Raw genomic sequence first — 20,936 nt, 5'->3', positions numbered from 1 at the left:
CGCCGGCCTGAACTGGCATTTTAACCTGTGCTTTAACCCCATGGGGAGTCACAGTGAGAAATCATTAACTGTATCCTATTAAAATCCTTAAGCGAGAGACCTGGTCCGGTGTCATTGATTGAAATATCGTCTCCATTTCTAATTCAGTGTTTATCTTCATGCTCCCCTGGGGCCCTTCTGAGCAAGCGATGCCCAAATGTGTACAGTGCCACTGGCTAATTGTTTTTGAGAACCATAGCAGAGAGTATTTTGAATTCATTTGCTGTTTTAAAAATCCACTTATTTAAAATTAAGCATAGGAGTAAGCTTTCCTAACTTATTCCCAGTTCTTTCAGACAGTAAAACATCACCAGTATTGACTGAATTTATGCTTTAGTGAGTTAACTTATGCTAAATTGAGTGCCATCAGCACCAGCGATGCTTGATGGAGTGATAATGTATGAAGGCAAAGGGGGACTCCTACGCAATACGCAGATGTGAGAGTGTGTAGGCTTAAGGCCACGTGTCTGCTTTATTTATATGTGGATCTTTGAATTCTGTGTGCCTTCCTGGGGCACGTCCTCTGTGCCTGCCTCTGTCACCGCCCTCCCCAGCCCTTCCGCAACACCCTGAGTCAGGAGCAGATTTGTGCTGTGTGGCACTTCATGTTTCTCTTGTCAGAGTCTGTGGCATTTCGTTCTGGGCACAGTGACACCTCTTGTACTTGCTGGTGGGTTGGAATGAAGACTTTCCCGGGGCGGGGGGGGGGGGGGGGACAAGCAGCAGCAGAGGGAACGCCTTCTCAGGGAACTTTGCTTTTGGTAAGCCTCAAGGGAAAAGATCTTCAGGGTTTGGTTTGGTTTTGAAGGCAGTGATCTTTTTTTTTTTTTTTTTTTAATAAAGTAACCACGGATAGTAGGTGTTGTGTGGAAATATTCCAAATTGTGAGTGATATCAGACATTGAACACTGAATTTCATAGCAGTATTTCACCAAATCAAATGCTGTGACAAAGTCGTGATTTTACAGTGCATGAGCCAGCAAAGTCATTGCCTCCCCAGGGGCTCCATGGAGAAAGGACAAACGCAAGGAATGCTGTGGGGCAGCGGCCTCCGGACCCTCAGCAGAGGCCTCTGGCCGTCACCTCGCCTGCCCGCTTCCAGCAGGACAGACAGGCGCTGTGGCTGGCAGAGGTCTTGGTGGGAACGCGAGGCAGTGAGGTCTGCGTTCCTCACTGGCCTCGCAGATCTGGTGGCACTTACGAAAGAATCAGAAAGTTGGTGCCCTGCTGATGAAAGTGTCCTCCGGAGAAGTGTTAGTTACAGAGCTGCTTGGTTAACTGGCTGTGGAGCCGCGTGGATTGGCAGGCTTCAGAGCTCTCTGCAGGTGGACGCATCACGAACCTGCAGGGCGGGGCCGTTTCTGTGTCATTTCCATGTAACAGTTACATGTGTGCCTAACTGCAATATAAAAATCATATCTTTTTATTACTCTTCTGTTACACCAAGGACTCGCCAGCACTGGCATTCTGATGACTTGTGTACACAAAGAAAGCCTCCCTTTTTGTATTTTACTCTCGGTGTTTCCTTCGTAAGTCTGTTGAAGAGCGGAAACGTTTCTGACGCCTTTGCAGCTTGAAGGAAGCTCTCTTCCCGCGCAGCCTGGTTGCTTTTTCTGCCTTTTTGTGGAATTTTTAGGGAGGCTGGGGTAGGACGTGCGGAGGATTATAAAAATTTCAGAGTAACATTTTGGTTTTTTATGAAGAAATATTTGCATAAAGTTATTTAACTGTGATTGATGATATTTAAAAGTTGAATCTATGCTGTCTTTTCTGTGTTTAAGTCCATACACAGTATAACAGAGAGTGGGTAAATATCTAGTTGCCAGCCATTACTTTTTCTCTCTAAAAAATCATGAAAAGTATATTTCCTCCCAGCTGATTCTTGCCTATTTGACCCTTGCCCCATTTATTAGGTATTATATAAGCATATCACCCCCTTGGAGGCCACCGTCGACCTTACAAGGGTTCCCTGAGAGCCTCATGGTACCTTCTAAAAGAATCGAATGACATCCGTTCTCAGTGTTTTCCATGTGGGTGCAGTAATGGGATAAGTTCGTGTTCTTGGTATGCATTGTGCGGGTCATGCCTTACGGTAAGGTCTGTGCAGAGGCCTGTGTTAATGCCTATTTTCCCCCAAAGAAGAGGCAAACCAGTAGGAACAATAACAGTATGCTTGGCTCTTTAAATTCAGTTCTTAGCAGACTTTTCCCATAAGAGCCACGTAGTGAATATTTCCAGCTTTGTGGGCCACGTGGGGGACACGCTGTCCTCCGTGGCCCCGAGCTGCCAGGGGCAGGACCTAAAGGAATGAATGTGGCTGCGTCTCCCTGAAACATGTGGGCATAGTAATTGGAATTTCACATTTTCCATGTGTCACAGTCGTGGACCATAGAGCTGAGGTGGAGCACGCGCGGGATCCGTGTTTCGCGCCAGGCCCGCGCTTGCACTGCGTCGTGCTGAGGAACCCCCTGCGCTCACACGCCGCATGCTGTGACCTGCTTACACCTGGCTGGGAAGGAAAGGCCGCGGAAGCAAACACTGACAAAGTGGTCTGACCCGCTGCCTCTCCCGCCATGCCCTCCACCCCTCCCCGAGCCCAGGTCGTGTGCATCCAGAGGCCGGCACCCAGCCTGGGCTGTGGAGAGCGGCCGGGGATCATCCTCCCTTGCAGCTTGTTGGTGTGCGTGCAGGGGCGCACAGCTGTGCACCTCGGGTTCTGTTTGAGGAAGACCCGTAATTACCTTGATTGCTGAAGCGTGACTGCTTTCTGCAGGACTGCTCAGCTTGCTTAGGTGGCCCTTCTCTGCCTCTGCCTTCCCAGAAACTGTGTTCAGTGCAGTGGTCTGAATGGAACTGCTGTTGCATCAATACTCAGGCCAAATACGAAGGTTTACCAGCTGAATGCTACAAATTCATGCATCTCACATGCCCTGAGCAGAAATGTCTCTATTTTGTCACTGATTTCTGAAAATCTGATTCAGTTTAGCCCGTTTTATTTTGAAGGTTTGATGACACTTTTTCTAGGGCTGGTGTTTTCTACCTACCCTCTTCCCACTATGGCTTTTAGTCATTGACAAGTTTGCTGTTTATCATGAAAGCCTGTAACAGGTGATCAGATCCCCGAGCAGGGGGGCGCGGCTCTGCATCCTGAGTCTGTGTGTGAAGAGCTCTGGCCAGCTCTGCTCTTCTGTGCCCGTTGTGTCCTTGCTGGTGGAGATTGCTTTCGAGTTTGTGAAACTCTTCATCTACCATCTACTTCCAGAAGTCCCAGTAGTCAGCAGTGAGGTACACTCGAACCGCATCGGAACTCGCTGCCTGGAGGACGTCTGTTGGGCTGTAAGATGGGAGCATAGTCAGGTGTTTCGGATTCCATGTCCAGTATTTGGTCCTGGATGACCGGGACAAATGCCTTCAATATGGGGACTCCGCTTTTAAGGTGGATCAGATAGCCAGCCTTCGGTCCAGCTGGGTTCTGCAGGCGTGGTGAGCTCGGGCCTCACGTCCTGGTTCTGTGCGCCCCAGCCTCGGTCAAGGGCACAGCAGGAACCACCAAAATAAAGTCTCAGACCTCATCTTGCCGTTGTCGTCTTCAGCAGCTGCAGGTCGTCTGGTGCTCAGTGCTGTCCCCTTCCCCTGTGCCTGTGGCTCCCGGGCTTCGGTTTGCTCCTCAGGGACGTCACGACCAAGTGGGGTGACGGTGAACAGCATGCTGTTGTTATAAAAAGTAGAGTGGTAGGACTCTTTTGCCCGCATAACGTTGCACCCAAAGGGGTTTATTTTCACAGTATCATAGAAAATACTGTTTTATTATGATGGCACTTTGGAGTTACTTTAAAAATGTAAGAATTCCTCCCCACCAATAAATAATAAGTGTGGTAACAAGTTACCTGCTGTCCCGTGAGAGCGCCCTGGACTCCTCCATGGCTGGAGTCTTGAGGACGGACGGGGCCCAGGCCCGAGGACTGCGGCGAGTCCCGGGGGCCGCTCTCCTGCTCGGGGCGCCTTGAGTAGGCGCCGATGAGCGAGAACCCGTCCGGCTCAACTTCTTTTTGAGGAGTCAGCCTGGAACCCAGGGTCAACCGGTGAGCGAGCTCATTAACAGTGACCAGCCTCTGAGTTTGAATGTTACCCAGAGGACCTTCACCTGGGGGGGGGGCGTCCCCAGGCTTGTTAGGTCATCTCTCAGTGAGGTCTCGCCCGAATGTTTCTCTCTCGGTAACTGCATTTCCTTTCGTTCTCTCTCAGGACCTGTCTGGCTCCATCGATGACCTCCCCACGGGAACGGAAGCAACCCTGAGCTCAGCGGTCAGTGCCTCGGGGTCCACGAGCAGCCAAGGGGACCAGAGCAACCCGGCCCAGTCACCTTTCTCTCCGCACGCGTCCCCCCACCTCTCCAGCATCCCCGGGGGCCCGTCGCCTTCGCCTGTGGGCTCTCCTGTTGGGAGTAACCAGTCGCGATCTGGCCCAATTTCCCCTGCGAGTATTCCAGGTACTCTCTTTGTTAGTAACAGCCCTTGTCCTCCGAGGAAGACAGATCTGATGTACATAGCAATCTAACTGGAGTCTCACCAAAGCGTGAGAGCCCATTTCCTAAAGATACTCGAATGCATGCAGCCACCTGCTCAGTAAAGTGACCGACTGCTCGGATAGGTTCAGTCGGCGCCCTCGCCGTACTCCAGGAACACAGCTGCTGGTTGGCGGTTTTGGAATGATTCTGTTCAGTGAGATCTTTCGTTTTAAGAGGCTGACAGATTGGCCTCACTGTGCCTGGTTCTGTTGAGTGCTTGCCACAGCAGGTACTCCCTGAAGTACTTCTGTGTGCACACATTCAGACGCCAGTTAGCGCCGGGGCACCGTCGGCACGCCTGTGCCTTCTTTCTGATACAAGGATTTGTGTTCTGTTAACTCTGGGTCGTGTGCAGTTACTTCAGTCTTCACGTGTCTTCTCTATCTGCTGCTTCCTTTACTACGTTCTTGGGATTATTTATTTGTTACTTACTTGTCAACTGCTTTTTCCTCGTCCAGTGTCTTACATCAAATTTTAATCATTCAAACCTATGAGGCAGCCAGCTCTCCTTTGTCACCAAGCTAGCTGGGGTTTTTTTAGTTTTTTTCTTTGTTTGTTTGTTTTTGTTGTTGTTGTTTTTTGTTTGTTTGTTTTGTTTATTTGCATTACTTTTGCTGCAGTATTACAGGTGGCTGCCAGAAAGTCCTTTCCACTGACCTGTTGAATAGATGCTGAACTGCCAATGAATCTCAGGACCATTCGTTCCACCCCCTCGGAATCCTGGGTGGTACCTTGCCTCTTTTCATCATTTTACTGCTTTTATTTATATATTTTTGAAATGGTAATTATGGTGTTGCAGCTGATCTGAACCCCAGGAACTTGTCCTGTCCATGACTAAGTATGAGGCTGATGAACAAACGAGAAGGTGATTTTAGCACGTTTTATTGAGAGAACAGAGAGGCAGAAACTCCCGCTATCCAGGAAGGGAAACAGCTCCACTACAGTCGGGTAGTAGGGTTTATGCATAGAAAGCATCAGAAGATTTTCCACAGATTGAGCAAAGAGCTTTATCTCGGGACACATCAGGGGAGTAGTTTATCTTCACCATTCTCCAGAAACTGGCCACAGACATGTGGTCACCATAAACTGGCCACCTGGCCATTTGCGTCGGCGTTGGCCCCAGAGCTGGTTGAAGCCCTTTGCATTAAGGGTGAGATCCTTCACATTCCTCACCTACCTAACATTTTCCCACTCTAACTCCTGCCAGTGGGATGTGCCTGTGTGTACTCGCGCACACACGCACACAGAGAACATGTGACATGCCCATTGTGGAGAGTAACGGCCATGTGACGCATGAGCCCGCCGTCCAGCGTGGGAACACAGAGTGACCCGCGCCTCTCCCTTCCCGCCCGAGCACTGGGCTGCCCCCTGCTGCAAGCACCCTTGCAGTCTTCTTATTTTTTATTATTTTTCGATCTTTTACGTTTCCATAGGGGTTTTTCTTGTTTCCTTTTGTTTGTTTGTTTATGTATTTTACTTATTTGAGAGACAGGCAGACAGAAACCTATCTATTTGGTTCATTCCCCAAATTTCTGCAACAGCAGGGCTGGGCCAGGGCCAAGGCAGGAGCCAGAAACTTCAACCTGGACCCCCCAAGTGAGTGACAAGGACGCCAGTGCTTGAGCCATCACCCGCTGCCTCCTGGGATATTCCAGGAAGCTGGAATCCGGAGCAGGCACAGAATTTGAATCCAGGCCCTCTGATATAGGATGCAGGTGTCACAGATGAGGTCCTGCTCCTCCAGACACCCTCCCTGTGTCTTTTTCTTGGAAGGAATTTTATTATTGACATTTGTACAGTACATGACTTTAGTTTTATTTGGTTCTTAGACTTATAGAAATGTATCATTTTTCGCATGATTTTGTAATTTGTCATCTAAGCTAAGATACTTTGGGCATGTAAAGGGGTGCTATTAATTACTACTCCAGAAAACAGGTGTGGGTCAGGAACATCCTGGGCAGATATACAGTCACCACAGTTGTACTATATGTAATCTGCTACAACTTGTTATGTTTCTGTAGTTCATCCATAATTATCACAAATATGGCTATTTGTAAATACATTTTTTAAAGTTTATATATTTATTTGAAAGGCAGAGCAACAGTGGGAAAGACAGAGAGAGAGAGAGAGAGAGAGAGAGAGAGAGAGAGACATCTTGTGTCGACTAGTTCACTCCCCCAGTGCCTGCAATGGCCAGGGCTGGGCCAGGCTAAAGCCAAGCACCAGGAATTCCGTATGCATTTCCCATGAGGGTGGCAGGAACCTAAGTACCTGGGCTATCATTAGCAGAAATGTGGACCGGACGTGAAGTAGCCAGGACTTTAACCAGCACTCCAGTATGGGATCCAGGCATCACAAACAGCGGCTTCACCCACTATGACGCAATGCCCGCCTCTCTGATTCTATTTTAATGAAGGCAGCTTGATGTTACCTTTCTTTGAAAAATATTTGTCCTTATAGTAGTCCATGAAACCTGGATTTACCTCCTTTTTTTTTTTTTTTTTTTAAAGCCATTCCCTACCCTGTGCTGTAGAATTCCTTAGGTCACTTTTGGAATCGAGGTGGTTTTGAGCACCTGCATATTGGAGCGTTCCATGTACAACATTTTGATTTAGAAGAGCTCATTCTTTAATTCTTAATTGGATCCTGTGTGTGCTTATCTTTCCAAATGGGTGTTTCTAACATTTCGTCATTGTGGTTTGGATCTTGACACAACACTGAACACACAGCCTGACCTACGAGCACACATTGCATGCGTGATAAGCCATTAGAGGGGGTTGCCCGACAGACTGCCCGTCTCAGAGGCCAGTGCTTGGGTGTGTGCGCAGGATGGAAGCTGGCCGTGGGTGGTGTGTGCCACCACAAGTGATGCCGTCCTTCCTAGTGACCACGTGAACTTTAGTGGAGTTTCTCACTGCTAACTTTCTTAATAGAGGCTTTCCATGTGCTTGGAAAGGTCATTTAAAGCAAAGTTTGCTTTATAAACTATGTCCGAAGTGCACATCCAGATCTGCCTTCATTTCACTGTACTATTCCAAGTAAACTTCTGAAGCTGTCTCCTGCACAGAGCTTGATAAACAGTCAATGAAATGCTGTGACGGGGGTGGGGGGCCGGTTAGGGAGGAGCAACAAACAATCTACCTTTCTGTCGCCATCCAAAAAAAGTTAAGAAGTAAATTCTTTTTTTTTTAAGATTTATTTATTTTTTTGAAAGAGTTACACAGAGAGAGGAGAGGCAGAGAGAGAGAGAGAGAGAGAGAGAGAGAGAGATCTTCCATCCGATGGTTCACTCCCCAATTGGCCGCAATGGCTGGAGCTGCACCAATCCGAAGCCAGGAGCCAGGAGCTTCTTCAAGGTCTCCCATGAGGTTGCAGGGGCCCAAGGACTTGGGCCATCTTCTACTGCTTTCCCTGGCCATAGCAGAGAGCTGGATCGGAAGAGGAGCAGCCGGGTCTCGAACCAGCATTCGTATGGGATGCCGGCACCTCAGGCCAGGGCATTAACCCACTGCACCACAGCACTGGCCAAGAAGTAATTCTTAAGTTAGCATCAAATTTCTTAACGTTAGTGTAATTCTGAGATGAATAACATCTTAAAAAACCCTATAAGCAGTTTTGACACTTGTTCGTTTTCCTCTCAAGTGGAACCACAGAGGACATTCCAGTTGCATGGACTTTGTTAATCATTCGATCCCACCTCATTTTAAAGGCACTCACGAGCTCTTTCATCTTGGGCAGGCTCCTAAGTCTCTCTAGGCCTCGTTCTCTGCATCTGTAAAGGTGGTAACCGTACCTCATGGGGTTATCTAGAGAGTAGATTTGTTACTGCATGGGAAACAGGTGGATGTTCATTCTTGTTGCAGTCATAGTCATTGTCACTGCTCAAACTCAGACCTGAAGATTATCCATGATAATTATTGTCCAGAGTAGTACAGTGAGTTTTAGCAGCAAGTCCTCTGATTCTTAATCCAGTAATGGTCTTGTAGCGTTCAGAAGGCCCATATATAAGATGGCCAGTGATGACCTACTGCTGTGTTTACTGACTTTGTTCTGGGAGACGACAGAGCCAACGATAGAAGCGTTCTGTGTTTTCACAGAGTTCACCTTTCTTCTCACTGGGATGAAACCACAGGCCCATCGTTGTTTGCTGGAGTTGCAGCTGAGAAGGTTAAGAGGAGGACTGGAGTCGACAGGGTGACAGGATTGCATCCCAGGGTTTTGGGGGTGTATTATCCCTGCACAGAAACATTTTAGCTGTTCAGTGACTCCTGCCTCACTCAGGGCACGGGCAAATTGACTTCTGTGTGGTGTGCACACAGTCTAGTGTGGTATTTTACAGTGGGTGCAGCTCAGAATCGTGGGTTACTTCTTTGCTTTCTCCCTTTGGCTAAACAGCATCAGCTGTAAGCAGTGCTCTCCCAGCGGCCCTGGCCCGGCTTGCCGCTGCCCTCACATGGTTTGCCTGTTGGCCTGCTCCTCTGTGGGAGCCAGGGAACTCTTAGCAGCCTTGTCCTACACATCTCGGGAGCCTGCCACAGCCTGAATGCGGGCACTAGCTGTTTCTCCACCAGCTGTTCCCTAGCTAAGCCCAGGTACATCTAAATATAAACCTCTGAGAGGTGCTAAAATTCTTATGGTACTGTTTAATGGTTTTGTTTTAAAAAATGGTAAGTTTTTTTTTTAATGAAATACTTCAGTGACATTTTCCCTTTTTTAAGAATTTATTTATTTATTTTAAAGGAAGAGTTATAGAGAGAGAAGGAGAGACAGAGAGAGAGGGATCTTCCGTTCGCTGGTTCACTCCCCAAATGGCCAAAATGGCCAGAGCTGGGCCAGTACAAAGCCAGGAGCCAGGAGCTTCTTCCAGGTCTCTCATGTGGGTGCAAGGGCCCGAGCACTTGGGCCATCTTCTGCTGCTTTCCCACGCACATTAGTGAGGAGCTGGATTGGAAGTGGAGCAGCTAGGACTTGAAACAGCACCCGTATGGGATGTCAGTGCCACAGGCTGCACAGGCAGCAGCCTTACCCACTATGACACAATGCTGGTCCCTTAATAAGTTTCTGTTGAACAGGAATTTATGATCTCCTAAGGAAGGTCTTCAGAAGGTCCATGAAATGCATTATTATGAAAAAGCTGCATGAATTTCAAAACTTTTAGAAAAGGGAATTTTTTTAATTCCCTTTTCTAAGAACTTTGAAGTGCCCTCATGTTTCCATTCCCCTCCACCTAACCGAGTCCCCTGGTTTTTCTTTTCCCTTTTTTCCCTCAGTGTTTCCTTAACATCTACACCCTTATTCTCTGAGAAATTAAATATGTTGAGTTGATTCAACTTAATTATATTATGTTTGTGTGAACTTGGTCACAGGAAACAAACCAGACTTTCATAAAGTTGATTTTTGTTTTTTTGTTTTTCATTTACTTTTTTTTAAAATTTATTTATTTAACTTGAGATGTAAAGTTATAGGCAGAGAGAGGGAGAGACAGAGAGGTCTTCCATCCACTGGTTCACTCCCCAAATGCCCACAATGGCCGGAGCTGGGCTGATCTGAAGCCAGGAGAGTCTTCCGGGTCTCCCACTTGGGTGCAGGGGCCTAAGCACTTGAACCATCCTCTGCTGCTCTCTCGGGCCATCAGCAGAGAGCTGACTTGAAGTGCAGCAGCCAGAACTTGAACCGTTGCCCATATGGGATGCCGGCGCCTGAGGCAGATGCTTAGCATACTATACCACAGTGCTGACTCCTTTCTTTTACTTTTAATTTAATGCAAATATGACTCTACTTCCCTGTATTTTTTTAAGATTTTTTTATTTGAAGGGCAGAATTATAGTGCTAAAAGGAGAGAGATCCTCCATCCAGTGGTTCACTCAAGAGCTACAATGGCTGGGTCTGGGCCAAGCTGAAGCCAGGATCCTGGAAATCTGCTGGGGGTCCCCCACGTGGGTGGCAGGGTCCCAAGCACAGGGGCCATCTTCTGCTGCCTCCCCAGGTGTATTAGGGAGCTGGATTGGAAGTGGAGCAGCCAGGACTGCAGCCAGTGCCCATACGTGGCAGCTTAGCTCACTACGCCACAGTGCCAGCTCCCTACCTCCCTTTAGAAGACAGTTCAGCCAGTTTGCCTCCTTCTTTCCTGTCTCTGGTCTTTGTGTTTGTATTTTGTTGATCTGTACATTGTAACCTAGGAAGACTTCTAATCTACCCTCATTTGGTTCTGAGTCTGCCCCAGTTAAATAGACACAGGATGGCTGCCTGGGGCGTGTATTCGCTCTGCTGCTTCCGGGACATCCGTATGCAAGTCCCCTGTAGTTTTCGAGCCATGGCCTTTTGCCGTCCTTCTTTCCTTCCTCCCTCTCATGCCCACCACTGACGTGCTTCCTCTGACCCACCTTCTCTCTCTGTCTTTTGCTTCTTTCTGCCTCTCTGGGTCACGGCTCCTTCCGTCAGCGTCTCTCCAGCAAGTCTCTGTAAAAAACGTGCAGCTGTTGTGTAGCCGATAGCTGGGAAGAGGTAAAGCCAAAATGCTGTGGGGAATTCTTCCTAGCATTGCTTTCCCAAGATTGTTGAAAAGGGACAGTCGCTTTTCTCCATCTCCACCTTGGTGAATGACATTGGCAGCTCATGAGGGGTAGCCCAGAGGTGCACACACAGAACCCCAGAGAGCATCCGGAACGGCTGATTCCATTTCCTGCCTGTGAAATGGTTCCTCCACCCACTGCACCCGGGCCCTGCTGTCCTGTCGCCTCAGGAGCACCTGTGCACTGGCACAGTGGTGGCCCCCACTTCCTGGCTCAGGGGGGCTTTCCTTCCTGCTTCGCCTTGGAAAGCAGGGGCTGTGGGTGGGCAGTGGGCATGTGGATCCTCTTCTTTGCGTGTTGCCAGACTCCAGCAGTGCAGCTGTGTAGTCAGAGTTAGAAGGTACAGGGTGCGGCCCAGGTTGTTTAATCTGAAGAAGTGTTTGAAAACCTCTATGTTTAAGCCTCCCACCACAGTGCCATTATGCTTGTTCTTTTACATTTCCTCTCGTGATTTCCCTCTTCTTTTCGTGGTATTTGTGTTCAGACTGGAGTGAACGGTCTCCATCTTTCTGGGCATGTATATACGTTTAGATTCAGCAGATCTCATGTCAGGTGCAGTTAATTCTGAAATGTATGATGTTAGACAAACGGCTTTTCCTCTCGGAAATGGCCGCGGCACACTGGCACTTAGCTAAAGTTACAGACTCTGGTTTAAGAAGAATAAATGCTGAGCTGCTAATGTGTTGCACAGGTCTTACCGCTGGGCCTGCCTCCCCCTCTGTCCTGGGGCCGCGGGCTCGGCACAACATCGGAGCCGCCAACTGCCAGAAGCTTCCGGAGGTGTTCATCACACTTGTCTTGCCGCAGAGCAGCCCTGCTAGTTGACTAACAAAGCAAGCATGTAAATAAGCCGAACTTTCTAAAATTTCCCTTTTATTGGCCAAGGGCTTCTGTCAGCTCTTTCCTCCGTGTGCCATAAGCAGTGTTTAAATATTGGGTGGGGGGACAGCCTGATACTAACCGTTCATAGCCTGATGAACATCTCTGTTTATAAAACTAATTGTTCACACTGCCAGTTTGAGTAGCTAAGGAAGATCTAGGAAAAATAACTCTAAATTCCTGCGTATTTCCCCTTTCTTTGTGTGCATGTGTGTGTGAGTATGCGTGTGCACCAAGTCCCATTTTAGACGGAAGTAAGTCTGTCATCCAACAGCAGAAGGCCACTGATTATAATAGATTAAGACCAAAACTGCAAAACCAGGTACTGACGTTGTCACTACAAGGCATGGCCATTTACTCCTGGCCAGTCTTCCCACAGACACTGGGTGGTGTTCCTAGGAACACGGCCAGTGTCCCTGCCTCCGTGTTCACGCGAGAAACAGACTACGAACCGCAGAGTCCCCTTTAAGTTGGTCGCACTTTGCTGCCAAGGGTGCCCCTCCCTGAACTGACTGCAGCGGGATGCATGGGGGTGGCCTGCCCACTCCTGTCTTTGCCTCCCTCCTCCTGAAGCTCTCCCAAGCCCCTCCCCACCCCCACACCTCTCTGCACAGGCCACAGCAGGTGGCACTCTGTGCCCTGTAACTAGCCCACCTCATACCTGGCAGATAACTTCAGTCGCCGTCCTGTGCAGAGTGCCATGTGTTACAGGCCTGTGAAGTGGCTGAGCCGGAGATGGCCCTTGCACTCTGATAGCCCCCTGCTTCATAGCCTAGCCTGAGTCTCTGAGCTTTACGGTGCTGGTCCTGGATGGCGAGAGACACGCTTAGTTTAGACCCACCAACCACCATGGATCTTCGAGCCCAGGACAAGCTCAGACACCACAAGTACACAGCTCCAGGGGGGCAGCATGAGCTGGATTAAATGTGGATGCTAACACTGTGGGCAGCCGGTGGCCCGTTCGGAGCTGCCCTGTGCAAGTGCTCACCTGTCATACCCGCTCTAGCACAGCAGAGCTCAGTAGGTTGTTTCCATATGAACCCATAGAGCTGCAGATACAAACAAGAAGACATTCTGGTCAGAAAACTAATTTTCTGGCTTAATTTGACATTCAGACAAGCAGATTCTGGAAGGATGCTATAATGGGAAAGAGAAAAATGACTTGCAGTAAGGAGTTAGTCATAGGCCAGAGTGAACAGGAAGGATTTCGGTGAGAGGAAATGATAGTTCCTGGTCTAATTTGTCAAGATGAGTCCTGTAAAATGAATGGTGGGGGTTGGGAGCCAGCGTGGTGCTCCCATCGCGCCCTCGCCCTGCCTCTCTGGAGCTCGGGGGGCTCAAGCCGAACACGTCTCTCCCGCGCTGGAGCTTCTCTTTACTTAGTAAACCCGGGGGAAGCGAAGAGTGCATTTCTGTGTGTAAATGGTTCTGAGCCACTTTCCTTTCATGATCACCTTAGCCGACTCTCAGTGGCATTGTGTGTAAGGACATTTTTGTTTGAAAGTCTGCATAGCCACCCCTCCCTGGCTCTCTTATTTTAAGCCCAGCAAGTGTCCCTTTGGTGTTTCTGGGGGCAGCAACCCTGCAGCAGCTTGTTGCTAAGAAAATGCATGCTGCCTATTGGCCAATAGAACAAGAAGAAAAAATTTCAACACAAAATGCCATTGATATGTCCATGTTTTAACATCAGTTCCGCAGTATACAAACCAAGGAACGTAGCCAGAATTTTTTTTTCCGTAGAAACTGAACTATTTGTGTGCTACATAAAGCAGTGATTTCTGGTTCTTTCCAGATGATGCTTAGCCGCAGTTAGGAAAGCAGCAGTGCACTTCGGGTGTAGGTTGCATGATGCCCAGCCTCCTGCTGTAAGAGACTGATTTACAGTTCAGCCCAAGACCTCTGGTATGGAGACTCGTCCTTGGGTCGTCAGAATTCTCAGGGCTGTGTCTGGAGGGCGGCTTCCCATTGCTGCCCCACAGCCAGATCCGAGCACTGCTGGGCTGCTGCTGTCTTGGCCCAGCCGCATGTTCTGATCCTTGGACATGAGCATTTTTTTCTGTTTTTCAAAGGCTCAAATCTCAGTTTTTCCATTCCAGCAAATTTCAAATGAAGTCTTTCCCCCTTTTCCTTTCTTCCACATTCAGAAATAAAAGGACATTAGGAATTTCCCAAAATACACATTCCCGCTGGTTTTGCTTCCCATCTTAATTAAAAGTCCAATATGGCATCCTGGCATAACAGGTAAAGTTGCTGCCTGCAACACTGGCATTCCCATATAGGCACTTGATCAAGTCCCAGCTGCTCCACTTCCTATCCAGCTCCCTGCTGATGCACCTGGGAAAAGCATCAGAAGATTATTCAAGTGCTTGGGCCCCTGCCACCCACGTGGGAGACCCAGATGAAACTCTTGGCTCCTGGCTTCCTGGCCCAGCCCTGGCCATTGCGGCCATCTGGGGAGTAAGCCGGCGGATGGAAGATCTCTGTGTGTGTGTAGCTTTGACTTTCAAATAAATAAGAAAATCTAAAAAATAATAATAAAGAAAGAAAAAGGGTAAAAAAGCAGTTGCACCATCTGTTTTAACCTGCCCTGTCAGCTTTTATGCTGCTTCCCCAGGGTTCTGCACGGGGACTGTGGCAAGGCTGTGTGCCTCTCTAGCTCTGTCAGTTTGGCAGTGACTTGTGTCTGGTGCAGCAGTCAGTCGGCTCCCACTTCTGCACTGTTTTACATCAGTCACAGGAGACGCGCTTCAAACACCCCACTCATTGCTCGTGTTCGCTTCTTGAGCTGAGTAGACTGTCGCTGCTCCAGACTCTCACCTGAGTAAGCACCAGACTCTCACCTGAGTAAGCATCGTTGCTTCTTGAGTCAGCAGCATCCTGTCTCTTGGAGCATTGACCTGCTGTCTCTTCTGTTTTCACTGGGTCTGAGGGTTCAGAGTGGAGAGGTGCGAAAGCTTTGTAGATTAGTTTTAGCCTAGAAGGAAGAAGCTCCAAAATTCATCCGACTGCATGTTTCGTTAATGATGGTAAAATGACTAGTGCTTGTAGTTGGATGTTCCTAAAGTTGATTTCACAAACGTCTGATGTATCACTATGTTTTCTAAAAGGGATTAAGTACCAGTGTGGAAGGAACAAAAGCATTTTACCAAGAATGTTGTGTTTATTTTCCCATCTTCTGATAACCCTGGAGCCAAGGATTATGACGATGTGTTGATTGATTATAGCCGTTAAGTCTCCTACTAATCAGTTTTATCACTTATTCTCAATTCGCACACTTGCACCTTTGATTTCTCTTCCATAACAGGGTGATATGGATTGTCACTGACTAATGAAGAACAGAATTGGTTTCGGCATGAGACAAACGGAATGCCGACACCAATCCTAAAATGCATTAATCTTTAATAATCCACATCTGCATGTTTATCAATGATAGGACCAGGAATTGTTAATGTTGATATTCTCCCTTCCAAACAGAAAGTGACACAGGAGTTTGTACTTGCAAACCAAATTAAATGCATATAGCTGAAGGCCAAGAGTATGACCTTGATGAGCATGTCACTTGGATTGCTTCATTGAATGGTTTTAGAAAACAGGCATGCTGCATGTTGGTGTGGTATACATCGGGGATAATCCTGTGGAAGCCTGCCTGGCTCGGGGGCTCATTTTTCTTCCTTAATTTATCATTCTGTTCATTCGTTCATTCAGCAAAAATGTATGCTGTGTGTATAATGAAGGTGCCGCAGGCACCTTTCCAGAAACTGGGAAAAATGGGTTGAACGCAAATGGCAAAGGGCCCTGTCCTCATGAAACCTAAATTCTAATGGAAAAGACAGGAGCTGCACAACTGTGCTAGTGTATATCTTATTATCAGGTATTGTCAGAAAAGAAATCAGATTGCTTTTGTAGATAGCAATGGTTAGGGGAGGTGTCTTCTAGAAATTGAAACTTGAAAGAGAGAAGTGTCTGGGGGAGTGGGATCCAGGCAGTGAAGGAACATGTGTGAGGACCCTAACCCAGTGCTGGGGAAGTCACCGGGCTGGAGTGTGACAGGTGGTGGAGGTGGGACAGAGCTGTGGGCAGTGAGGTTAGAGATCACTAAGGGCAGGCTTGTACCATAATACACCCTGTTCTGTGACGTCACTTCCCAGTTTTACTCATGGTCAGTCGTTGTCTAAATATATTGTGCAGAAAATTTCAGAAATAAATACATTTCAGATCTTAAGCTTCACACCATTCTAGGCCTCGTACTGGAGTCGTCCCCCCAGGCTATGAGTCGCCCTGTGTCCAGTGTATCCGTGCTACATGCACTGCCTGCCCGTCACCACTTACTTAGCTGTCTGTATTATCAGAACGACTGTTGGGGGGCTGCAGTGCGTGTGTTCGAGTGACCCTCGTTTACTTAATGATGAAATCAAAGAGAGTAGTGAGTGACGCCAGCAACTCAGACGTGCCGAGGAGAAGGCACAACGTGCTTCCTTCGGTGAAAAGGTGAAAGTTCTTGACCAAATGAGGAAAGGAAGAAACCCCTACGCGCAACTTGCTAAGATCTGTAATAAGAATGAATCCATCAAATTGTGAAGAAGGAAGAAGAATCCAAGCCAGTTTTTTCCACCCCACCTCCGTCTGCAAAAGTTATAGCCATGTTGTGTGATAAATACTTTGTTAAGATGGAAAAAAACATTCAGTTTCTATATGGAAGAAGTGAACAGAAAACAAATGCCAGTTGACAGCAGTTCGTTGCTCCAGAAAGCACTGAGCCGTATGGAAACTCCAGCAGGAGCTCCCCGGAGTGAGTGACGCGGGCATTGACTGCAGAAGGGGTGGCTCCGTGGGTCCAGGGAAAGCTTTGGGCGAACACTGGAGGAATCACAGCAGAGGCTGCCTCGGCCAAGCAAGGAGCTGCTGCCGCGTTCCTGGCAGAGCTGAAGTGCATTAGGAGAAAAGGACGCTGTCCACAGTGCATCTCAGCTGTGATGAAACCAGGCTTTCTGCAATATGATGCACAATGGAAGCTGCGGTCATGACAGGCCAAGGAGGCACCAGGACGCAAGTCTGGAAGGACAGATGGACTCCAACCATGTAGGATCCTCGCACCACATGGCCATACTGCAGGACATGAGATAGTGGCAGGTGTGGTGTGCAGAGTGAAGAATCCACAAATCCTCAAAACCAGGAACAAAACTATTGGATTTTGAGAGAGACTATACACACATATGTAATGTATTTTTATTATAATCTATTGCAGTAGTTGTCCTATTTTACTGTTGTTACTCTTGCTATGTATGATTTATAAATTAAACTATCATAGATATGCTGTTTATAGGGGAAAAATGTACACAGGGGTTTAGGAAAATCTGTGCTTTCCAGCATCCACTGGGGGTCTTGGCGTGGATCCTCTGAAGATAAGAGACTGCATAGGACTTTGTAGGTTATGATTGGGTTTTCAGGATTTATTGCAAATGTGATGGAAACTATTAGAAGGATGAGAAGGCAGGGAATGGCTTGGTCCAATTTAGGTTTTTAAAAGATCACCCTAGCTGCTAAGTGAAGAACATGCTGTAGGGGCACAGGCAGAAGCAGGGAGCCTGGAGGCTGCTGCAGTGGTGGGGCAGGCAGACGTGACCACGCCTGGACACGTACAGAGCAGTACAGGGGCAGAAGGCTTTTGGCTGAAGAAACTGGTGATTCTGTACAGTGGAAACAAAGGAGCAAGCTGTTGAAGAGGCATTCAAGAGTTTAGTTCCAGAAATTGTACATCAGATTCCTGTGAGAGCCAGTGGGAGATTTTCTTAAGATTTATGTATTTGAAGAGACAGAGATCTTTCATCTGCTGCTTCAGTCCAGGAGCTTCAAAGGCAGGAGGCAGGAGCTTCTTTAGGTCTCCTACATGGGTTGTAGGGTCCCAAACACTTGGGCCATCTTCCACTTTTCTCCCAGGCCATCATCAGGAGCTGGATCAGAAGTGAAACAGCCGGGACAGGAACCGGCGCCCATATGGGATACCAGCATTGAAGGCAGTAGTTTTACCCACTACATCACAATGCCATCCCCAAGAGATTTTTGAACTAGGGTGGATGCCGGTGAGCACGCCTGCATCCAACATCAGATACCTGGGTTTGAATCCCAGCTGTGGATTCCAACTCCAGCTTCCTGCTGACTCAGACTCTGGGAAGCAGTAGTGATGGTCCAAGTACTTGGATCCCTGCCAGCCCCAAGAGAGACCTGGATTGAGTTCTCAATTCATAGCTTCAGCCTGGCCCACCCTTGGCAGTTGTGGACATCTAGGGAGTGACCAGATGGGAAATTGCTCCCCCACCCCACCCCACCTCCCATCTTCCATGTAAATAAATAACAATTTTAAGAAAGCGAGACTGTGCCTTCAGGAACTAGAAGTGAGCTTGTAAGTGATCAGAATTCTAGATGAGGCTCCCAGGCACCTAGCCTGGAGGGCTTGTGAGAGCTCAGGTTGCTGGCCTCACACCCTGTTTCTGATTGGGTTGGTTTGGGGCGGAGCCCGAGAATCTGCATATCCCACTGTGGTCTGGGTACTGCTGACCCAGGGAGTGACTAAAGGTCAGTGGGTCCCCAGGCCATCTGGAAAGACGTGCTGACTCCATTGGTCTCATGTGGGGTGTTCCACTTTTCTACAAGCTCTGCTGGTGATCTTAGGTGCAGCCAAGGTTGAGAGATACTGAGAGAATTCTGAGGGCTGAACCTTGGTGCGCTCAAAAATGTAGGCTAGAACGGGAAGAAGAAACGCTCCTGGAGTATGGAGGAAGGCACAACTTTACTTCCCTCCAAGTGCTCCATGGATGTGGCTTAAGAGGAAACCCGTATTCCCAGTTAGGACCGTGTGAATACTGGGTGTAGCAAAGTTTAGGGAGAAACAGCTTATTTTTTTTTTAAATAAGAATGTATGAAAGCACAAGTGGGGCCGGCGCCGCGGCTCACTAGGCTAATCCTCCGCCTGCAGCGCCAGCACCCCGGGTTCTAGTCCCAGTTGGGGCGCCGGATTCTGTCCCGGTTGCCCCTCTTCCAGGCCAGCTCTCTGCTGTGGCCAGGGAGTGCAGTGGAGGATGGCCCAAGTACTTGGGCCCTGCACCCCATGGGAGACCAGGAGAAGTACCTGGCTCCTGCCATCGGATCAGCGCGGTGCGCCAGCCGCAGCGGCCATTGGAGGGTGAACCAATGGCAAAGGAAGACCTTTCTCTCTCTCTCTCTCACTGTCCACTCTGCCTGTAAAAAAAAAAAAAAAAAAAAAAAAAAAAAAAGCACAAGTGGATACAAGACCAAATATTTTGTAGGACAACTTGTCAGTGTTTTCATTGGTTACTATGGCTTTTTTTTCTCTATTTATTTTAAAGACAGAGTTACAGAGAGAGGTAGTGAGAGAAAAAGAGATATCTTGCATCCGCTGGTTCACTTCCCCAGATGGCCGCAACAGCCGGAGCTGTGCCGATCTGAAGCCAGGAGCCAAGAGCTGCTTCCAAGTCTCCCACATGGTTGCAGGAGCCCAAGGATTTGGGCCATCTTCCACTGCTTTCCCAGGCCATAGCAGAGAGCTGGATCGGAAGAGGAGCAGCCGGGACTCAAACCGGCACCTAGATGGGATGCCGGCGGTTCAGGCCAGGGCTTTAATCTGCCGCGCCAGAGTGCCGGCCCCAAAACAGCTTAATGTTTTTAAAAAGATTTATTTATTTATTTGAAAGTCAGTTATACAAAGAGAGAAAGAGAGCAGAGAGAGAGAGAGGTCTTCCATCCACTGGCTCACTCCCCAGTAGACTGCAATGGCCGGAGCTACACCGACCCAAAGCCAGGAACCAGGAGCTTCTTCTGGGTCTCCTACATGGGGGTAGGGACCCAAGGACTTGGGCCATCCTCCATTGCTTTCCCAGGCCATAGTAGAGCTGGATCAGCATTGGAGCAGCCGGGACTTGAACCAGCACCCAAATGGGATGCTGGGACTGTTGGTGGTGGCTTTACCTGCTAGGCCACAGCGCTGACCCCAAAACAGCTTATTTTTTAGATGGAGGTTCTGGTTCCACTGAAAATAATGTCACAGGAAAACAGTGTTGTGAGGGAACATCGCTGTGTTCCCAGGCCCAGTTCAGTTATTGGTGGAATCTTTTGCTTTAAGTTCATTTCATACAAAATACAAGACCCATGTCTTTTAAGTTCTTCTTGAAAAAGGACAAAAATGTGTCATATTTTCAGGGAACTGAACTTGAGTGCAAGGTTTTCAACTTTACATCATTGCTTTTCTTTTTTTTTAATTTTCAATTATCTTTATATACAGAAGATCAATTTAGCATATATTAAGTAAAGATTTCAACAGAGTGCACCCACACAGAAACACAAAGTGTAAAATACTATTTGAGTACTAGTTATAGCATTAATTAAACACCTAAGAGTAATTGTGTATTAATTACAGAGTTCAACCAATAGTTTTAAGTAGAACATAAAAAATACTAAAAGGGTAAAGTATTAAGTTCTTTTTTTCTTTTTTTTTGTTTGTTATATAGTTATTTTTTATTATTATTTAATACATCATTGCTTTTCAGTAGAAGCAGGGGAACTGGTTTGCAGTGTCCTGTTTCAGTACTGCTGGCCAGGACTTTGTATCAGGTCTGCTACTGGAGCTGATTGAAGTATTGGTATCATGTCACTTCTTCTCGTGGAATACCTGACCTCACCCCTCCCCAGCTCGCAAGCTCCTCCTCGTCTGTCAAGACCCTCTGCAGTTATCTCTCCCTGCACCAAGTCGTCATCCATTCCTCCGGTCTGGCACAGCCCCCTCCCGGGAACTCCTGTAGCTGCAAGGAACCCGTGCGTGCTGGGTGGCCACAGCTGCCCTTTCTTGCCTTTTTAGCCCTCACACC

The 20,936-nt window shown here is 48.0% G+C and overlaps 1 protein-coding gene across 21 annotated transcripts in view; it reads left to right on the top strand.

The window, feature by feature from the left end:
• ARID1B (AT-rich interaction domain 1B) overlaps nt 1-20,936 on the top strand; it is a 449,775-nt gene that overhangs the window by 320,554 nt on the left and 108,285 nt on the right. For all 21 annotated transcript variants that reach the window (XM_051855227.2, XM_051855222.2, XM_051855223.2 and 18 more), the window contains one exon: nt 4,285-4,528. In XM_051855227.2, coding sequence (XP_051711187.2) covers nt 4,285-4,528 — 244 coding nt within the window. The remainder of the gene's footprint in view (nt 1-4,284; nt 4,529-20,936) is intronic.

Source organism: Oryctolagus cuniculus, chromosome 5 (assembly GCF_964237555.1).
Source record: "Oryctolagus cuniculus chromosome 5, mOryCun1.1, whole genome shotgun sequence".
Taxonomy (NCBI): Eukaryota; Metazoa; Chordata; class Mammalia; order Lagomorpha; family Leporidae; genus Oryctolagus; species Oryctolagus cuniculus.
Note: the sequence above shows the minus strand (reverse complement) of the source record. Positions and strands in the feature narration are given on the sequence as shown.